At 45.7% G+C, this 19,234-nt stretch overlaps 1 protein-coding gene across 4 annotated transcripts in view; it reads left to right on the plus strand.

The window, feature by feature from the left end:
- Nucleotides 1–19,234, plus strand: part of LOC139374599 (lysine-specific demethylase 7B-like) — a 64,674-nt gene that overhangs the window by 22,110 nt on the left and 23,330 nt on the right. For all 4 annotated transcript variants that reach the window (XR_011627696.1, XM_071115634.1, XM_071115642.1 and 1 more), the window contains exons 2-4: nucleotides 4,279–4,364; nucleotides 7,614–7,731; nucleotides 13,988–14,148. Coding sequence is in view for 3 of the 4 variants with exons in the window: in XM_071115634.1 (XP_070971735.1) it covers nucleotides 4,279–4,364; nucleotides 7,614–7,731; nucleotides 13,988–14,148 (365 nt within the window). In the remaining variant the exon portion in view is untranslated. The remainder of the gene's footprint in view (nucleotides 1–4,278; nucleotides 4,365–7,613; nucleotides 7,732–13,987; nucleotides 14,149–19,234) is intronic.

The following is a 19,234-nucleotide window of genomic DNA, read 5'->3' on the forward strand; positions in this document are numbered from 1 at the left end:
CCTCTGAAGTGCCTTGCAGTCGGAGGCCGAGCAATTGCCGTACCAGGCAGTGATGCAACCGGTCAGGATGCTCTCGATGTTGCAGCTGTAGAACCTTTTGAGGATCTCAGGACCCATGCCAAATCTTTTTAGTTTCCTGAGAGGGAATAGGCTTTGTCATGCCCTCTTCACGACTGTCTTGGTGTGTTTGGACCAATCTAGTTTGTTGATGTGGACACCAAGGAACTTGAAGCTCTCAACCTGCTCCACTACAGCCCGTCGATGAGAATGGAGGAGTGCTCGGTGCTCCTTTTCCTGTAGTCCACAATCGTCTCCTTAGTCTTGGTTACGTTGAGGGATTGGTTGTTATTCTGGCACCACCCAGCCAGGTCTCTGACCTCCTCCCTATAGGCTGTCTCGTCGTTGTCGGTGATCAGGCCTACCACTGTTCTGTCGTCAGCAAACTTAATGATGGTATTGGAGTCGTGCCTGGCCATGAAGTCATGGGTGAACAGGGAGTACAGGAAGGGACTGAGCACACACCCCTGGGGAGCTCCGCAATAGAGTGATTGGAAGTAGTGGAATGGAAAAATATAGGTCCCACTATTCTGATGCATGACTGCAGTCATAACGTAAGGAGAAGGTGTGTGGGTGTGGGTTGTAGTCGGTTCCGTACAGTCTCTCTATGCATATATGATTGACAGAGTAGCAGTAGCGTAAAAGAGGGGTTGGTGGGTGGTGGGACACAATGCAGGTAGCCCGGTTAGCAAATGTGCGGCAGCACTGGTAACCTTAATTGATGTTACAGTTGAAGTGGGTTAAAAAAAAAAGCGTGGGTGAGGCCTAAATCCTATGGCCATCCCAGAGGCAGGCCGCTTTTCTGACATAATGGTTCTGATTTGTTTACAGCTTCCCTTGTTTCCTGCAATCACGCTCAGATCAGAGCAGGTATCAGCTAGAGCTGCTCCCAGGCTCTCTTCTCGGGCGCTGCTCCCAGGCTCTCTTCTCGGGCGCTGCTCCCAGGCTCTCTACTCGGGCGCTGCTCTCTTCTCGGGCGCTGCTCCCAGGCTCTCTTCTCGGGCGCTGCTCCCAGGCTCTCTTCTCGGGCGCTGCTCCCAGGCTCTCTACTCGGGCGCTGCTCTCTTCTCGGGCGCTGCTCCCAGGCTCTCTTCTCGGGCGCTGCTCCCAGGCTCTCTTCTCGGGCGCTGCTCCCAGGCTCTCTTCTCGGGCGCTGCTCCCAGGCTCTCTTCTCGGGCGTTGATCCCAGGCCCTCCTCTCGGCACTGAGCAGAAGCTGTTTGTTTTCAGCCTGTCGTCTTCTCCCCCCTAACCTGCGCTCCACTCTTTCAGCACCCAAAGAATAGCCCGTAATTACACACATTGTCGCTATGACGTCAGAGCTCCAGTCCGTCCACACTAGTCGCCGCTCAACAAATTTTCACACAGAATAAATGTATTCTGTATAAATGTTTTGTGACTTTTCAATGTCCATATATTCCTGCTATTTTAGGTTGACAGGGCTCAGGGGGCCTGCCTGTGTTGCCCTCAGCGTTGTGAATGAAAGTCTTCCGTTCTGTTCGTTTCATGCTTGCTGCATTGCGTAGCGCTGCTCTGGAAGTGATGGAAATTCTCCAGCTGAGTGAGTGGCATAGATCTAGGTCTCACTTTGCACTGAGGGGGTTGAAGTTGTCTTAACTTCCCCTTGGCAACCGTTTCCATAGCTGAAGCCAGTGGAACCCTCTGGAGATCATTACTCTGCAGGCTTATGAGGCTCTGAGGCAAGCTGGTTTAACACTTAAAACAGCTAATTTATTTTGAATGTTGCCTAAGGTAGCCTTGTATATGAAAGGAAGTGAGCTGAAACCTTTTTTTTTTATAGCTTCTTTATGTGATTTGGAGAAAGCCCTGTTAGATTTGGATTCCCTGCATTCCTGAAGCTAAACACAGCTCACAAGTTCAAATAAGACAACTTTGACACTTCCCCTTCGTCCCTATCCCTGCCTACTACAGATGGCTGTTGATGTGTTTCGTAGTTGGTTGACCACTCGACTGGATCCCTTTTTGAATGAGAGGGGAAGTATTCATTATTTGCAACAGTTATGTATTTACAATATCAAAGGGACAGCTAATGACAAAGAATAATAGGAGTGTTGAGGGTGATGTTGGATCACTTCCTAACTTTAAACTATACTTAACATAAATATAAATGCAACATGGAAAGTGTTGGTCCCATGTTTCATGAGCTGAAATAAAAGATCCCAGAAATGTTTCATATGCACAAAAGTCTTATTTCTTTAAAATGTTATGCACATATTTGTTTACATCCCTGTTAGTGAGCATTTCTCATTTTCCAAGATAATCCATCCATTTGACAGCTGTGGCATATCAAGAAGCAGATTTAAACAGCATTATGATTACACAGGTGCACCTTGTGCGAGGGACAATTAAAGGCCACTCTAAATGTGCAGTTTTGTCACACAACACAATGCCACAGATGTCTCAAGCTTTGAGGGAGCGTGCAATTGGCATGCTGACTGCAGGAATGTTCACCAGAGCTGTTGGCAGAGAATTTAATGTTAATTTCTCTACCATAAGCTGCCTCAAGGTGTTTTTTTTTGTTGTTTTTTTTGGTAGTATATCCAACCCGCCTCACAACCGCAGACCACATGTAACCACGCCAGCCCAGGACCTCCACATCCGGCTTCTTCAATTGCGGGATCGCCTGAGACCAGCCGATGAAACTGAGGAGTATTTTTGTCTGTGGGGAGAGACTCCATTCTGATTGGCTGGGCCAGGCTCCCCCGTGGGTGGGCCTATGCCCGCCCATGGATGTGAAATCTGTAGATTAGGATTTTATTTCAATTGACTGATTTCTGATAGACCGCTGCGCCACTCAGGAGCCCTAAGGCACTGCATCTCAGTGCTAGAGGCTTCACTACAGACACCCTGGTTCGATTCCAGGCTGTATCACAACCGGCCGTGATTGGGTGTCCCATAGGGCGGCGCACAATTGGCCCGGCGTCGTCCGGGTTTGGCCTGCTGTAGGCCGTCATTGTAAATAAGAATTTGTTCTTAACTGGCTTGCTTGGTTAACCTGTTGCGTCGACCAAACCCGGATCCGGGATTCTATTTACAGACCTAAGCTCATTACCATAACGCAACGTTAACTATTCATGAAAATCGCAAATGAAATAAATATGCCATCTCTCAAGCTTAGCCTTTTGTAAACTACACTGTCATCTCAGATTTTCAAAATATGCTTCTCAACCATAGGAAAACAATCATTTGTGTAAAAGTGGCTATTTAGCGTTAGCATTAGCGTTAGCATCCAGCACGCAAGATTTCAACAAAAACATAAAAGCCTTCAAATAAAATCATTTACCTTTGAAGAACTTCGGATGTTTTCAATGAGGAGACTCTCAGTTAGATAGCAGATGCTCAGTTTTTCCAAAAAAGATTCTTTGTGTATTAAAAATAGCTCAGTTTTGTACATCACATTTGGCTACCCAAAAAAAAACGAAAATTCAGTCCTCAAAACGCGAATTTTTTCCAAATTAACTCCATAATATCGACTGAAAACATGGCAAACGTTGTTTAGAATCAATCCTCAAGGTGTTTTTCACATATCTCTTCAATGATATATCGTTCGTGGAAGCATGGTTTCTCCCCTCAATCAAATGGAAAAGTACAAGCAGCTGGCGTTTGCGCACCGAATTCCACGCAGGACACCAGGCGGACACTTGGAAAATGTAGTCTCTTATGGTCAATCTTCCAATGATATGCCTACAAATACGTCACAATGCTGTAAACACCTTGGGGAAACGACAGAAAGTGTAGGCTCATTCCTTGCGCAATCATATATATATATATATAGCCATATAAGGAGACAATGGAAAACAGAGCTTCAGAGATTCTGCTCATTTCCTGCTTGACGCATCATCTTGGTTTCGCCTGTAGAATGAGTTCTGGGGCACTTACAGACAATATCTTTGCAGATTCTGAAACTTCAGTGTTTTCTTTCAAAAACTGTCAAGAATATGCATAGTCGAGCATCTTTTCGTGACAAAATATCGTGCTTAAAACAGGAACGTTTTTTATCCAAAAATGAAATAGCGCCCCTAGAGATCCAACAGGTTAAATAAATAAAAAATAACTCAGTAAAATCTTAGAAATTGTTGCATGTTGCGTTTTATCTTTGTTCAGTAAATATTTTCTAGAGATGTGGAATTTTGTGTTGAGTATGTGCTTATTTCCTTTTAAACTGAGTCTAAAATGTCTCCTTTTTCTCTTCTTGCCCCAGCTGTGTCCAAGTGGAAGAGCACCATGCCGTCGACATTGATGTTTACCACTGTCCCAACTGTGATGTCCAACACGGACCCTGCTTGAGTAAGTACCACCCCACTAGAGGTCGACCGATTAATCGGAGGGGCAGATTTCAAGTTTTCATAACAATCGGAAATCGGTATTTTTGGACACCGATTTGGCCTATTTATTATTTTTTTACAATATAAATGTATCCTTTATTTAACTAGGCAAGCCAGTTAAGAACACATTCTTATTTTCAATGACGGCCTTGGAACGGTGGGTTAACTGCCTTGTTCAGGGGCAGAACGACAGATTTTTACCTTGTCAGCTCGGGGATTCAATCTTGCAACCTTACAGTTAACTAGTCCAACGCTCTAACCACCTGCCTCTCATTGCACTCCACGAGGAGCCAGCCTGTTACGCAAATGCAGTGAGAAGCCAAGGTAAGTTGCTAGCTAGTAATAAACTTATCTTATAAAAAAACAATCAATCGATCATAATCACTAGTTAACTACACATGGTTGATGATATTACTAGTTTATCTAGCGTGTCCTGCGTTGCATATAATCAATGCGGTGCGCATTCACGAAAAAGGACTGTCGTTGCTCCAACATGTACCTAACCATAAACATCAATGCCTTTCTTAAAATCAATACACAAGCATATATTTTTAAACCTGCATGAAAGATTAGTGGAATCTGTGTGGGTAGCTGGACAGGTAGGATGACTGACAGTGAAGGTGAACAGGTGGTCACGTGTCAGGTGACAGAGGAATGGATGAGACTGAGGCAGGAATTCCTTTAACCATAAAGTGGTATATTTACTGAGTAGTCTGCTGCATCACAAAGGAAACAAAAAACATGTATCCAATCAAATTCATCAAAGATCAAATCATATCATTCATTAACATAATTTAGGGAATTCAACAGTCCAGTTCATTAAGAAGTCAATAGTAATCATCCGTGAGTCATTTAGGCTCGTAACTATTTATCATAAATTCTGAAATAATACAAACAGTGAATGGTTATACAATCTATAATCCCCATTATCAAAGTCAATCAGTTAGCAAACAATGATGTTTCTCATTTCACTCTTTCAATTGTCTTCATGTGTACATATAATTAATTTCAATACATATGAACCATAGCGATTGCATAATTGGCCTATGAGGATCCGTAGGGCCGTGATCATTGACAATTCACATTACACAATATGTTTGAAGCGTGCACTTCAAGCCGCGCTCTGCGGTAATAACTATAAACAATAACTCATGGCCCATCTCCGGATCGCAACAGATAGTTCAGATGAAAGGTGACACAGTCGGTGGACTTACGTGGATTCATGGACGCACAGAACTTCTAGATCAGATGGAGTCAAGGAAGAGAAAGCAGCGAGATCAGGCGATGGCAATTTCCTCCTTTTATGGAGTTGAGATCTGTCGGACATTTCCACCTGACCTAATTAAAGCGCCCCTGGCCCAGCTGAGTAAATGGCAATGAATTAAAGGATTATTCCACCAACTCCATGGGCCTTTTCTACATGCATATTTAGTTAATATGCCTGCTAACATGAATTCATTTTAACTAGGTAAATAGTGTCACTTGTCTTGCAACAGAGTACATGCAGCAGTTTGGGCCGCCTGGCTCGTTGCGAACTGTGTGAAGACTATTTCTTCCTAACAAAGACAGCCAACTTCGCCAAACGGGGGATTATTTAACAAAAGCGCATTTGCGAAAAAAGCACAATCGTTGCACGACTGTACCTAACCATAAACACCAATGTCTTTCTTAAAATCAATACACAGAATTATATATTTTTAAACCTGCATATTTAGCTAAAAGAAATCCAGGTTAGCAGGCAATATTAACCAGGTGAAATTGTCACTTCTCTTGCGTTCATTGCACGCAGAGTCAGGGTATATGCAACAGTTTGGGCCGCCTGGCTCGTTGCGAACTAGTTTGCCAGAACGGTTCCGTATTTCACTGAAATAAGAAACGTTTGTTTTCAAAATTATAGTTTCCGGATTCGACCATACTAATGACCAAACGCTCGTATTTCTGTGTGTTATAATTAAGTCTATGATTTGATATTTGATTGAGCAGTCTGACTGAGCGGTGGTAGGCAGCAGCAGGCTCGTAAGCATTCATTCAAACAGCACTTTCTTGCGTTTTGCCAGCAGCTCTTCGCTGTGCTTCAAGCATTGAGCTGTTTATGACTTCCAGCCTATCAGCTCCCGAGATTAGGCTGGTGTAACCGATGTGAAATGGCTAGCTAGTTAGCGGGGTGCGCGCTAATAGCATTTCAAACGTCACTCGCTCTGAGACATGGAGTCGTTGTTCCCTTTGCTCTGCAAGGGCCGTGGCTTTTGTGGAGTGATGGGTAACGATGCTTCGAGGGTAGCTGTTGTCGACGTGTTCCTGGTTCGAGCCCAGGTAGGGGCGAGGAGAGGGACGGAAGCTATACTGTTACACTGGCAATACCAAAGTGCCTATAAGAACATCCAATAGTCAAAGGTATATGAAATACAAATGGTATAGAGAGAAATAGTCCTATAAATACTATATTAACTACAACCTAAAACCTCTTACCTTGGAATATTGAAGTCTCATGTTAAAAGGAACCACCAGCTTTCATATGTTCTCATGTTCTGAGCAAGGAACTTAAACGTTAGCTTTCTTACATGGCACATATTGCACTTTTACTTTCTTCTCCAACACTTTTGTTTTTGCATTATTTAAACCAAATTGAACATGTTTCATTATTTATTTGAGGCTAAATAGATTTTTATTGATGTATTATATTAAGTTAAAATAAGTGTTAATTCAGTATTGTTGTAATTGTCATTATGACAAATACATTTTATAATCAGTATCGCTTTTTTTGGATTGAAAAATTGAAAAATCATAATCGGTCGACCTCTACACCCCACCACCACGCACTCTGTCTCTCTCTGTATTACTCCAGCACGGTTGATTTTAATTGCTATTTGGGGAATAGTTGGCTGTCAAGTAGACTACCCTTTTCTCTCTTTATGGTCTAAAGTGGGTCTGACCTCCTAGAGCATATTGATGGGGGCATTATTAAGGTAATTCAATGGCGGGGTAATCATCAAATTGAGATTGAACATGGCCGTCGTTCGTCTGCGGAGGACGTGGGCTTTATGGGCTTGTGAAACGGTTTATGGAGACTATCCATAACTCAAGGCTTTCATGTTCCTCAGACACTTAAGTAGCTAATCTAGCCCTGGTAGGTCTGTGTAGTATCTACTGTGATCACGGAGTCTCTGAATGTTCAAGAGTTTAACAATTAATTGTTGCTTTATCTTTACAGTGAAAAAGCGCATCAACTGGCACCGGCACGACTACACAGAGCCTGACGATGGCAGCAGGCTGGTGCAGGCGGGGACCTCTGTGTTTGTACGAGAGCTGCAGAACAGGCCCTTTCCCAGGTACTGAAGGAGCCAAGATACCAGCCACCAGCAGGCCTGACACCCCTGTGACCAAGCCACAGATGCACACACAAGTCACCACATAGCAGTGAGTCCCAGGTTCACACCTTGAGTTGAAAACCAGTGTTTTCCTGGTGTGGTCTGGGCATTGCACTGAACCACCATGAACTGGGCTTTTGCCCCTTAGTGACACATTTCAAATACAAACTCAACTCTTACAAAAAATGCAAGAGGCTACGGATCTGTAGTTAACTTCTTGACACACCCAACCCCTTAGCTGGATCATTTTCATCAACACCTGCTGAATTGGTGCGTGCCAAATTCAAATTAAATTACTACAAATATTTAATTTTCATGAAATCACAAGTGCAATATAGCAAAACACAGTTTAGCTGTTTGTTAATCCACCTGGCGTGTCAGATTTCAATACAGCTTTTCGGCGAAAGCATAACAAGCGTTTATGTAAGAACATCTCTCTCAGTAGACAAAATATTACAAACACTAGCAGCCAAGTAGATTGGTCACGAAAGTCAGAAAAGCAATAGATTAAATCGCTTACCTTTGATGATCTTCGGATGTTTGCACTCACGAGACTCCCAGTTACACAATAAATGTTCCTTTTGTTCCATAAAGATAATTTTTATATCCAAAATACCTCCATTTGTTTGGCGCATTATGAAATGCACAGGCTCGAGCGGTCACGACATCGCAGACGAAAATTCCAAATAGTATCCGTAATGTCCACAGAAACATGTCAAATGTTTTTTATAATCTTTCCTCAGGTTGTTATATATAATCAATAATATATCAACTGGGACTGTCGCTTTTTCAATAGGAGAGGGAGAGACGATGGCTGCCCCACTCTGTTGCGCAAGCAAAACTCTGCGAGCACCCAGCTATCCACTGACGCAATGTTATCTTTCTCGCTCATTTTTCAAAATAAAAGCCTGAAACTATGTCTAAAGACTGTTGACACCTTGAGGACGCCATAGGAAAAGGAATCTGGTTGATATCCCTTTAAGGCATCCAATGGAACAGAGAGCTTTCAGGAAAAACAGCACTTCCTATTTTGATTTTCCTTAGGTTTTCGCCTGCAATATCAGTTATGTTATACTCACAGACAATATTTGGACAGTTTTAGAAACTTTAGAGTGTTTTCTATCCTAATCTGACAATTATACATGCATATTCTAGTTTCTGGGCCTGAGAAATAGGCCGTTTCAAATGGGTACGTTTTTTCGCCAAAAACAAAAATCCTGCCCCCTACACTCAAGTTAAACACCCCCGTCCTGCCACCCTGGATCCCTTTTCCCCAGAGCCAAAGATCCAAATCCCATTCTGCCCATGTGTTTCTTTACCTCGACTTTACGCACACATTTTTGTGGTCACTGTCCCTTCACGGTTCTCACTGTCAATCGTGATTGATAATTCTTTACGTTTTTTCCAGTGAAACGTCCATGCAGTATGCATGCCAACCATGCAATCATATTCATATGCATTTTAGATTTTCTTGCATCTTAGTGTTTGGAATTATGTACAGTGAGAGAATTTAAGGGCTAACAAACTGTAGCATAGCCTACCTGTGTTTTAGTTTCGAAGCACATATTTTGGCTAGTGGTGCGCACTTTTGGGTTTTGGCTACGAGAGAGAAATGTGGCCATTATCACAATCATCCTAAAATCTCATAAGGAATGAGGTGGTGTTTTTTGGTCTTCAAGTAACATTATACTATGCTATTATATTCGGTTTTGTTATGTCGAATACTATCATTATGTGATCTTGCAGACATTGATTCAGCTTTGATCAAACTTTATTAAGCAAGCACCATTCACCAGAGTAGCCTGTTCTCTACGAGTAGAGCAGAGACTGAATCCTGCACATGCGCAGAAGCTTCGGGACCTTTAGCTGTACGAAGAGGGCTCCAGAAAAGTTGGATCCGCAGCTGCATCTAATGTTGTGTTCGTAACCAAGTGGGAGGTGGGAATTTACCAGTTGGATGCATTTACGTTATTTTTAAACTCGTTGAGAAATGCCAATTTGCTAATGGCCTCAAGCTGCATAAACCATAAACTAAAAGTACAACTATCATGCTTGTTAACAAATTAGTGTTCAACATATTAATAGATTGCTTTTTATAAATAATGTTTTGTTGCATTTAACTGCCGAAGATGCTATTATCGAGGTAATTTCCTTAGTAAGTGAGGTCAGAGGTCAGCATGTGGGAGCTCAGGATGATGGACAAGTTTTCCACTAGTAATTACCTGTTGGAGGGCTGTTCAAGTGGATTTTTCAGTCGTATGTGGTAAATTCTCACTTGGTTACAGGCGCAGCATAAACACTGCAGTGGTGCCTACATTGACAGCTGTAATAGGTCATAGAAAACTATGACAACAGACCAACCATCAACAGAGACTACCTTCATCTATTCAGCCTGTGGCCCTTGAATGTGAATACATGAAGGATGATTGGTCAACACACTCCACGAATGCATCTACTTAAAGAGTCAAATCAGGCTGTACCGGAGCGCAAAGTCTGTGAACAAAATGCACCTGAACAGCTTCTTCCCCCAAGCCATAAGACTGCTGACAGTGAATCAAATGGCTCCCTGGACTATTTGCATTGACCCCCTTTTTATTTGCACTGACTCTCTCTTGCACCGGCTTTATGCACACTCACTGGACTTACCCACACACTCACACATACTACACTGACACTCCAACACACACGTGTGTAAATATATACCCACACACTCTTGCACACACACATGCATATTGACGCCCCCCCCCCCACCCACACACACACACTTTCACACTCTTCACATGCTGCTACTGTTTATTATCTATCCTGATTGCCTAGTCACTTTTACCCCTACTTACAGTGCCTTTGGAAAGTATTCAGACCTAGACTTTTTACACATTTTGTTACGTTACAGCCTTATTTTAAAATGGATTTTTTTTTGAATCCCTCATCAATCTACACACACGACCACATCAAAAACAGGTTTGTAGAAATTGTTGCTCATTTAAAATGATCACATTTACATAAGTATTCAGACCCTTTACTCAGTACTTTGTTGAAGCACCTTTGGCAGCAATTACAACCTCAAGTCTTCTTGGGTATGATGCTACAAGCTTGGCACGGCACACCTGTATTTGGGGAGTTTCTCACATTCCTCTCTGCAGATACTCTTAAGCTCTGTCCGGTTGGATGGGGAGCGTCGCTGTGCAGCTTTTTTCAGGTCTCTCCAGAGATGTTCGATCGGGTGCAAGTCCGGGCTATGGCTGGGCCACTCAAGGACATTCAGAGACTTGTCCCGAAGCCACTCCTGCATTGTCTTGGCTGTGTGCTTAGGGTCGTTGTCCTGTAGGAAGGTAAACGTTCACCCCGGTCTGATGTCTTGAGCACTCTGGAGCAGGTTTTCATCAAGGATCTCTCTGTACTTTGCTCCGTTCATCTTTCCCTCAATCCTGACTAGTCTCCCAGTCCCTGCTGCTGAAAAACATCCCCACAGCATGATGCTGTTACCACACTTCACTGTAGGGAGGGTGCCAGGTTTCCTCCAGATGTGATGCTTGGCATTCAGGCCAAAGAGTTCAATCTTGGTTTCATCAGACCAGAGAATCTTGTTTCTCATGGTCTGAGAGTCTTTAGGTGCCTTTTGGCAAACTCCAAGCATGCTGTTGTGTCTTTACTGGGGAGTGACTTCCGTATGGCCACTCTACAATAATGGACTTATTGGTGGAGTGTTGCAGAGATGGTTGTCCTTCTAGGAAGTCTTGGTGGTTCCAAACTTATTCCATTTTAAGAATGATGGAGGCCACTGTGTTCTTGGGGACCTTCAATGCTGTAGACATGTTTTGGTACCCTTCCCCAGTTCTGTGCCTCGACACAATCCTGTCTCTGAGCTCTACAGACAATTAATTTGACCTCATGGCTTAGTTTTTGCTCTGACATGTACTGTCAACTGTGGGACCTTCTATAGATGTGGACATGATTTGGAAATGGACACAATCATTTGAGTTTACCACAGGTGGTCTCCAATCAAGTTGTAGAAACATCTCAAGGATGATCAATGGAAACAGGATTCATCTGACCTCAATTTTGAGTCTCGTAGCAAAGGGAATACTTATGTAAATAATGTATTTCTGTTTTTAACCTGTTTTCGCTTTGTCATTATGGGGTATTGTGTGTAGATTGAGGATTTGTATTTATTTATTTATTTATTATATTTTAGAATAAGACTAACTTAACAAAATGTCGAAAAAGTCAAGGAGTCTGAATACTTTCCAAAGGAACTGTAATTATCTCAAGTTACAAATGCAAGTTTACAAATGCTGGTAAACACTGAAATATATTTAACTTACATTTTTTCACAAAAATATTAGTCGGGGCCAAAACTTTTGAGAATGACACAAATATTAATTTTCTCAAAGTCTGCTGCCTCAGTTTGTATGATGGCAATTTGCATATACTCCAGAATGTTATGAAGAGTGATCAGATGAATTGCAATTAATTGCAAAGTCCCTCTTTGCCATGCAAATGAACTGAATCCCCCAAATAACATTTCCACTGCATTTCAGCCCTGCCACAAAAGGACCAGCTGACATGTCAGTGATTCTCTCATTAACACAGGTGTGGGTGTTGAGGAGGACAAGGCTGGAGATCACTCTGTCATGCTGATTGAGTTCAAATAACAGACTGGAAGCTTCAAAAGGAGGCTGGTGCTTGGAATCATTGCTCTTCCTCTGTCAACCATGGTTACCTGCAAGGAAACATGTGCCGTCATCATTGCTTTGCACAAAAAGAGCTTCACAGGCAAGGATATTGCTGTCAGTAAGATTGCACCTAAATCAACCATTTATCAGATCATCAAGAACTTCAAGGAGAGCAGTTCAATTGTGAAGAAGGCTTCAGGGCGCCCAATAAAGCCCAAGAAAGTCCAGCAAGCACCAGGACCGTCTCCTAAAGTTGATTCAGCTGCGGAATCGGGGCACCACCAGTACAGAGCTTGCTCAGGAATGGCAGCAGGTAGGTGTGAGTGCATCTGCACGCACAGTGTGGCGAAGACCTTTGGAGGATGGCCTGGTGTCAAGAAGGGCAGTAAAAGAAGCCACTTCTCTCTAGGAAAAACATCAGGGACTGACTGATATTCTGCAAAAGGTACAGGGATTGGACTGCTGAGGACTGGAGTAAAGTCATTTTCTCTGGTGAATCCCCTTTCAGATTGTTTGGGGCATCTGGGAAAAAAGCTTGTCCTGAGAAGACAAGGTGAGCGCTACCATCAGTCCTGTGTCATGCCAACAGTAAAGCATCCTGAGACCATTCATGTGTGGGGTTGCTTCTCAGCCAAGGGAGTGGGCTCACTCACAATTTTGCCTAAGAACACAGCCATGAATAAAGAATGGTACCAACACATCCTCCGAGAGCAACTTCTCCCAACCATCCAGGAACAGTTTGGTGACGAACAATGCCTTTTCCAGCATGATGGAGAACCTTGCCATAAGGCAAAAGTGATAACTACGTGGCCCAGGGAACAAAACATAGATATGTTGGGTCCGTGGCCAGGAAACTCCCCAGGTATTAATCCTATTGAGAACTTGTGGTCAATCCTCAAGAGGCGGGTGGACAAACAAAAACCCACACATTCTGACAAACTCCAAGCATTGATTATGCAAGAATGGCTGCCATCAGTCAGGATGTGGCCCAGAAGTTAATTTGACAGCATGCCATGGCGGATTGTAAAGGTCTTGAAAAAGAAGGGTCAACACTGCAAATATTGACTCTTTGCATCAACTTCATATAATTGTCAATAAAAGCCCTTGACACTTATGAAATGCTTGTAATTATACTTCAGTATTCCATAGTAACATCTGACAAAAATGTCTAAAGACACTGAAGCAGCAAAACTTTGGAAATTAATATTTGTGTCATTCTCAAAACTTTTGGCCACGACTGTACATTGGGCCTTCACTGTATTAGCGGACCGATATAGACATCTTCATCAAGGGGCACAAAAAACATCTGCAAAAATTGCAACACCCCCACCCCAACTACTTCCTGCAGCCATGGTTATTGTTATTTTATTGTGTTAACATTTTTTTTATGTAATAGTATTTTTCACTTTGGTTGGTTAAGGGCTCGTGTTGTAAGTATTTCACGGTAAAGGCTACACCTGTTGCATTTGGCGCATGTGACCAATAAAATGTTATTTGATCAGATGTATTCTTATATATGACCCCTCTTTCCTTTGTTGCAGTGCGGCTGAGATCCTGGTGCAGATGCAGGGGCATCAGGTAACACAGAAGTACCTGGAGAAGCAGGGCTTCAGCTACCCCATCGCCGTTCCCCAACTAGGCGGACTGGGTCTCAAGCTGCCCCCCTCCAGCTTCTCTGTCAGGGATGTGGAGGAGTATGTTGGTAAGAAGAGAACATTTTAAGAATCGATCACTCTGTCACAGTATGTGCTGTTTAGATCACTCTGTCAGTGTGCTGTTTTGGTGCCTTTGTTTGCTTTGTGTACATTAACTGTACCATATTTCAAAACTGGCCCATTTTCAAAGGAATTGGGTCAGTGTGCTAATATATTGTAGCGACCCGCACAGACAGCTGTGTGTTGTGTGTTAGGGTTGTAGGTGGTTGTGTTGTACTTACCAGTACCCAGTGTTCGCGGGGTCCGACATGCCAATCAACCTGCTATCTGCCAATCACGGGAATGCCTGGAATGTTCTGATGCCGGGCATGCTGGCGGTTGGCGGAGTGGAGGGGGGTTGGGCAGGGGGATGAAGCATTGGAAGTTAAGACCAGGTTTAGCCTTTGTTCTCTCTCTTACGTCTGGCCTTCACAAGAGAAGCTCACGGTTGGTTTGTGGGGTATCTTTCATTTATTTGGTGTGGGCCTGTGTAAAGTTGGGTTAATAAACCGTCAATTCGTAAACTCAAGCCTCAGTCTGGACAATTGTTCCTTTATTATCTAGTCAGGTCATTACATTGGTGTCAGAAGTAAAAACCTTGATAAAAGTTAGCCAGCTCGCTTGCTGACTTCTGTGGCTAGCTACCGTAGGTGAGAACGGGGTTGAAAATGCTTTGAGAGAATCCGAAGGTGGAGGTAGGGGACGATTATGGCCAAGGAGGTGCGTGTGCATGGACGTCGGAGAATCTGGCTGAGGAGATCGCCAGGGCGTCGGAGCCTAGAGGCCGCTTGAGGGAGGACGTTAGAGTGATGGTGGCTGAAGCGGGCATGTGTGCCCCGTCGACTGTGCTTCGCACGGATTCTGGTGGGCGGACCGAAGGGGTGACGTCGAACACGGCGAGACGAGGTATCTGGGGCTCAGGATGTAAACAGACATGGTGGCGCCCAGTTCTCAGCTGCGTCCTTATCTGTGAAGACCCTGAAGTATTCCGGTAAGGCGGATTGGGAAGCTTTTCATGCTCAGTTTGAACTGTTATCTCATTTTAGGGGGTGGTTGAATGAAGATCGGGCACTCACTGCATTTGGCTTTATGCCTCACGGATGATGCTCTGGCCTGTTTGATATTGATTAGCCCCGAGGACAGATGTGATTATGGTGCTTTAGTGGGAGCACTGAGGAGGCGCTATGGACAGTGTGTACAGCCCGGGCTACTGCGCTCCGAACTGAGTAATAGACGCAGGCAGCCTGGGGAGCCTCTACGGGTGCTAGCTAATGACATTGAGAGCCTCTCTCGGCGGGCATATGCTCACATGCCCCCCTCTGTGCAGAGCGAGCTAGCACGGGACCAGCTCATACAGGCGCTCTCTCCTACGGAGCTGCGCATACAGACCCAGCTGGCTCATCCTGAGTCATTTCAGATAGCCTTGGAGATGGCTTTGGAGAGGGAGCTGGTGTGGGCTTGAGCTGGGGCTTTGGTGGGGGTGCAGGGAGACAGACCCTCTGTGTGGGCTGATGGGCAGAGCAGCCCAGAGCTGGAAAAGGCTGCATGGGTGGCTGAAATGACAAAACTCATTCGTGCTGTGTCGCTACAGACGGCACAAAACACACACCCTGGTCCCAGGATCTGCTGGGGTTGTGGCCAGCCAGGCCATCTGCGCCGGGATTGCCCATGTCCCCCAGAGCTCAGGGAAACGGCTCGGGGTCCGCATAGACCTGGTAGTGCGGACCCCTGGTTTTCTATCCCAACCACCATCTTCTTTAGGACGAGCCCACCGGCACAGACGGGGAAGCAAAGGCTCCACTTCCCCCAGAAGCAGACGAGGGCAAGCGGATTGAGCCTGATGTGGTGGGGCGGACCTGTGTTGGGGACTTTTGTCATGTCACTGTGGAGGGGGTGCCCTGCTCCGCCCTGGGTCCACAGTAACCCTGGTGAGGCCAGATATTGTGCCAGGTTGGACTCGGTGTGAGCCCACAACTGTGCAGCTCCACGCAGTCACAGGTGAGCTGGCACCCATGAAAGGGAAGGGAATAATGACTCTGACAGTAGGTGGCAGGACTGTGCTTCATCCTGTGTGGGTGGCGGCTGTGCAGGACCCTTGTATCCTGGGGTTGGACTTTCTTAGGAGCACAGGCTGCCAGTTAGACCTAAATGGGGGCACACTGAGCTTCCAGGGAGGACCGGCAGTCACCATGGCTCCCCCTAATGTCACATTCACTCAACCCATCAAACCCTTTACTCCAACAGTTAAAGCAGCAGAGACTCATGGCTGCCCCCCCTCCCCCACATCTGTGTGTGACTTTTCCCCAGCCCCCCTGTCACCTACGGCCGCGCCCAAAGCCCAGCTACCCCAGACGGGAGAGGAGAGGACACTGTCTGCAGTGAGGGAGATATGGGGGAGGAACTGTGTTGGTCTTGACCCCGAGCAGCAGGAACGGTTGTGGCAGTTGCTGTTTGAATTGAGAGAGAGCTTTGCACTGAGTGAGGAAGAGGTGGGTCAGACTCATCTGGTGCAGCATGAGATCGATACAGGTGACGCTCGACCCATCAAGATGCGTCCCCGCCGTGTCCCGCTGGCACGCCAGGAGGCGGCAGACGAGGCTGTGTTGGAGATGCAGCTGTCAGACTTCATCGAGCCCTCAGACAGCCCCTGGGCGGCGCCAGTCATGGTTCCGAAGAAAGCTGAGGTTCTGTGTGGACTACAGGTGGCTGAATGAGGTAACCAGGAAGGACTCATACCCCATACCTTGTATCGATGAGTCGCTGGACCTGGTTAGGGGGTCCTCCTGATTCTCCTCACTACACCTCCGCAGTGGCTACTGGCAGGTGCCTCTCTCCCCAGAGGCCAGAGCCAAAACTGCATTCTCCACTAACAGAGGACACTGGCAGTTCAAGGTCCTGTGCTTCGGCCTGTGCAACGCTCCTGCTACTTTTGAGTGTTTGATGGACAGGGTGTTGGATGGCATCCCCCGACAGCAGTGTGGTATACCTCGATGACATCCTGGCCCATGGCAGCTCCTTCCAGTCAGCCCTGGGGGCGCTACGACGTGTGCTGGAGAGGGTGGCTGCCGCAGGTCTGAAGCTCCACCCCGAGAAGTGCCACTTCATGAGGAGAGAGAGGTGTCCTTCTTGGGCCACCGAGTGGGGAAGGAGGAGATCAGCACCATGGAGGACAAGGTGGGGGCTGTCAGAGACTGGCCCACCGACCAGCGTCAGCTGAAGAGCATCCTGGGCCTGGCCTCGTACTACAGGAGGTTTGTACGGGGCTTCTTAAGCGTTGCTGCTCCCCTGAACCGCCTGCTGCCGAAGGACAAGGCTTTCACTTCGACAGTGGAGTGTGAGGCATTCAACACCCTCAAACGTGCACTGATCGAGGCCCCCGTGCTCCCCCCCCCCCCCCCCCCCCCCCCCCCCCTGACCTCACCTTGCCCTTTATCCTGGACACAGACGTGAGCAATGTGGGCATGAGTGGGGTGAAGACCCAGGTGGGGCCAGAGGGAGAGAGTGGTGGCGTACTTCAGCAAAACATTTGACTAACATGAGCGCCACTACTGTGTCACCCGGCGGGAGCTCTTGGCTGTTGTGGCTTCCTTCAAACACTTAAAGTACTACCTGGGTGGCCTGCCCTTTACTGTAAGGACTGACCACTCTGCTCTCTAGTGGCACATGTCTTTCAGGCAGGTGGCACGCTGGTTGGAGGAGCTTCAGCCGTTTGACTTCACAGTGGTGCACAGGGCAGGGGCACGCCACTCCAACGCCATGTCCCGTCGGCCCTGTACTGCAGACGGCTGCCGCCACTGTGAGCGGAGAGAGGGACGGGAGAGAGCTGTGTGCAGAGGAGGGGGTCTGTGCCACAGTGTGTCAGGCGTGCGGGCCTGTCTGCTGTGAGCTGCAGACTGTCGACGTGGCTGAATGGAGGCAGAAGCAGAGACAGGACACAGACCTACAGCCAGTGCTACAGTGGGTAGAGGTGCAGGTGAGGCCACTATGGGAAGAGGTGACAGCGCTCTCACTAGAAGGCCAGCATCCCGGAGTCTCCTCTTCACTGTTGACGTTGAGACTGGTGTTTTGCGGGTACTATTTAATGAAGCTGACAGTTGAGGACTTGTGAGGGAGTTTGTTTCTCAAACAACACACTAATGTACTAATGTACCTGTCATCCTGCTCTGTTGTGCACCGGGGCCTCCCACTCTTTCTATTCTGGTTAGAGCCAGTTTGCACTGTTCTGTAAAGCAAGTAGTACACAGCATTGTACGAGATCTTCAGTTTCTTGGCAATTTCTTGCATGGAATAGCCTTAATTTCTCAGAACAAGAATAGACTGACGAGTTTCATAAGAAAGTTCTTTGTTTCTGGCCATTTTGAGCCTGTAATCAAACCCACAAATGCTGACGCTCCAGATACTCAACTTGTCTAAAGAAGGTCAGTTTTAATTGCTTCTTTAATTACCACAACAGTTTTCATCTGTGCTAGCATAATTGTGTTTTCTAATGATCAATTAGCCTTTTAAAATGATAAACTTGGATTAGCTAACACAACGTGCCATTGGAACACCGGAGTGATGGTTGCTGATAATGGGCCTCTGTAGGTATTTCATTAAAAATCAGCCATTTTCTAGCTACATAGTCATTTACAGCATTAACAATGTCTACACTGTATTTCTGAACAACTTGATATTATTTTAATGGACAAAATATGTGCTTTTCTTTCAAAAACAAGGACATTTCTAAGTGAGCCCAAACTTTTGAAAGGGAGTGTACATGCGCAGTGCTCAGCTGTAGGCTACAGTTTTATGCCGGTGGTGTGCTGAGCAGACCATCCTGCTGAAGTCCTCCAGCCTTACATCTACATTTAGGTCATTTAGAACAGGGGTTCTAAAACTGTGGGGCGTGGAAGGTGCAATTTCGAAATTGGGTAGTGCATCATCAGTTTTCCTCTTGTCATGTCAGTCATTGCATACCTTAGAGCTATTTATAACTTGTCAGAAATGTCCAGATCAACTAGCCCATGTCAGCTAGTGTTTTTTAGCAAGGTTTTTTTTATCCCATAGATTTTGTAGTAATGTAGTCACTCAAATATCACATCAGTACACATTAGG

Source organism: Oncorhynchus clarkii, chromosome 2, assembly GCF_045791955.1.
Source record: "Oncorhynchus clarkii lewisi isolate Uvic-CL-2024 chromosome 2, UVic_Ocla_1.0, whole genome shotgun sequence".
Taxonomy (NCBI): Eukaryota; Metazoa; Chordata; class Actinopteri; order Salmoniformes; family Salmonidae; genus Oncorhynchus; species Oncorhynchus clarkii.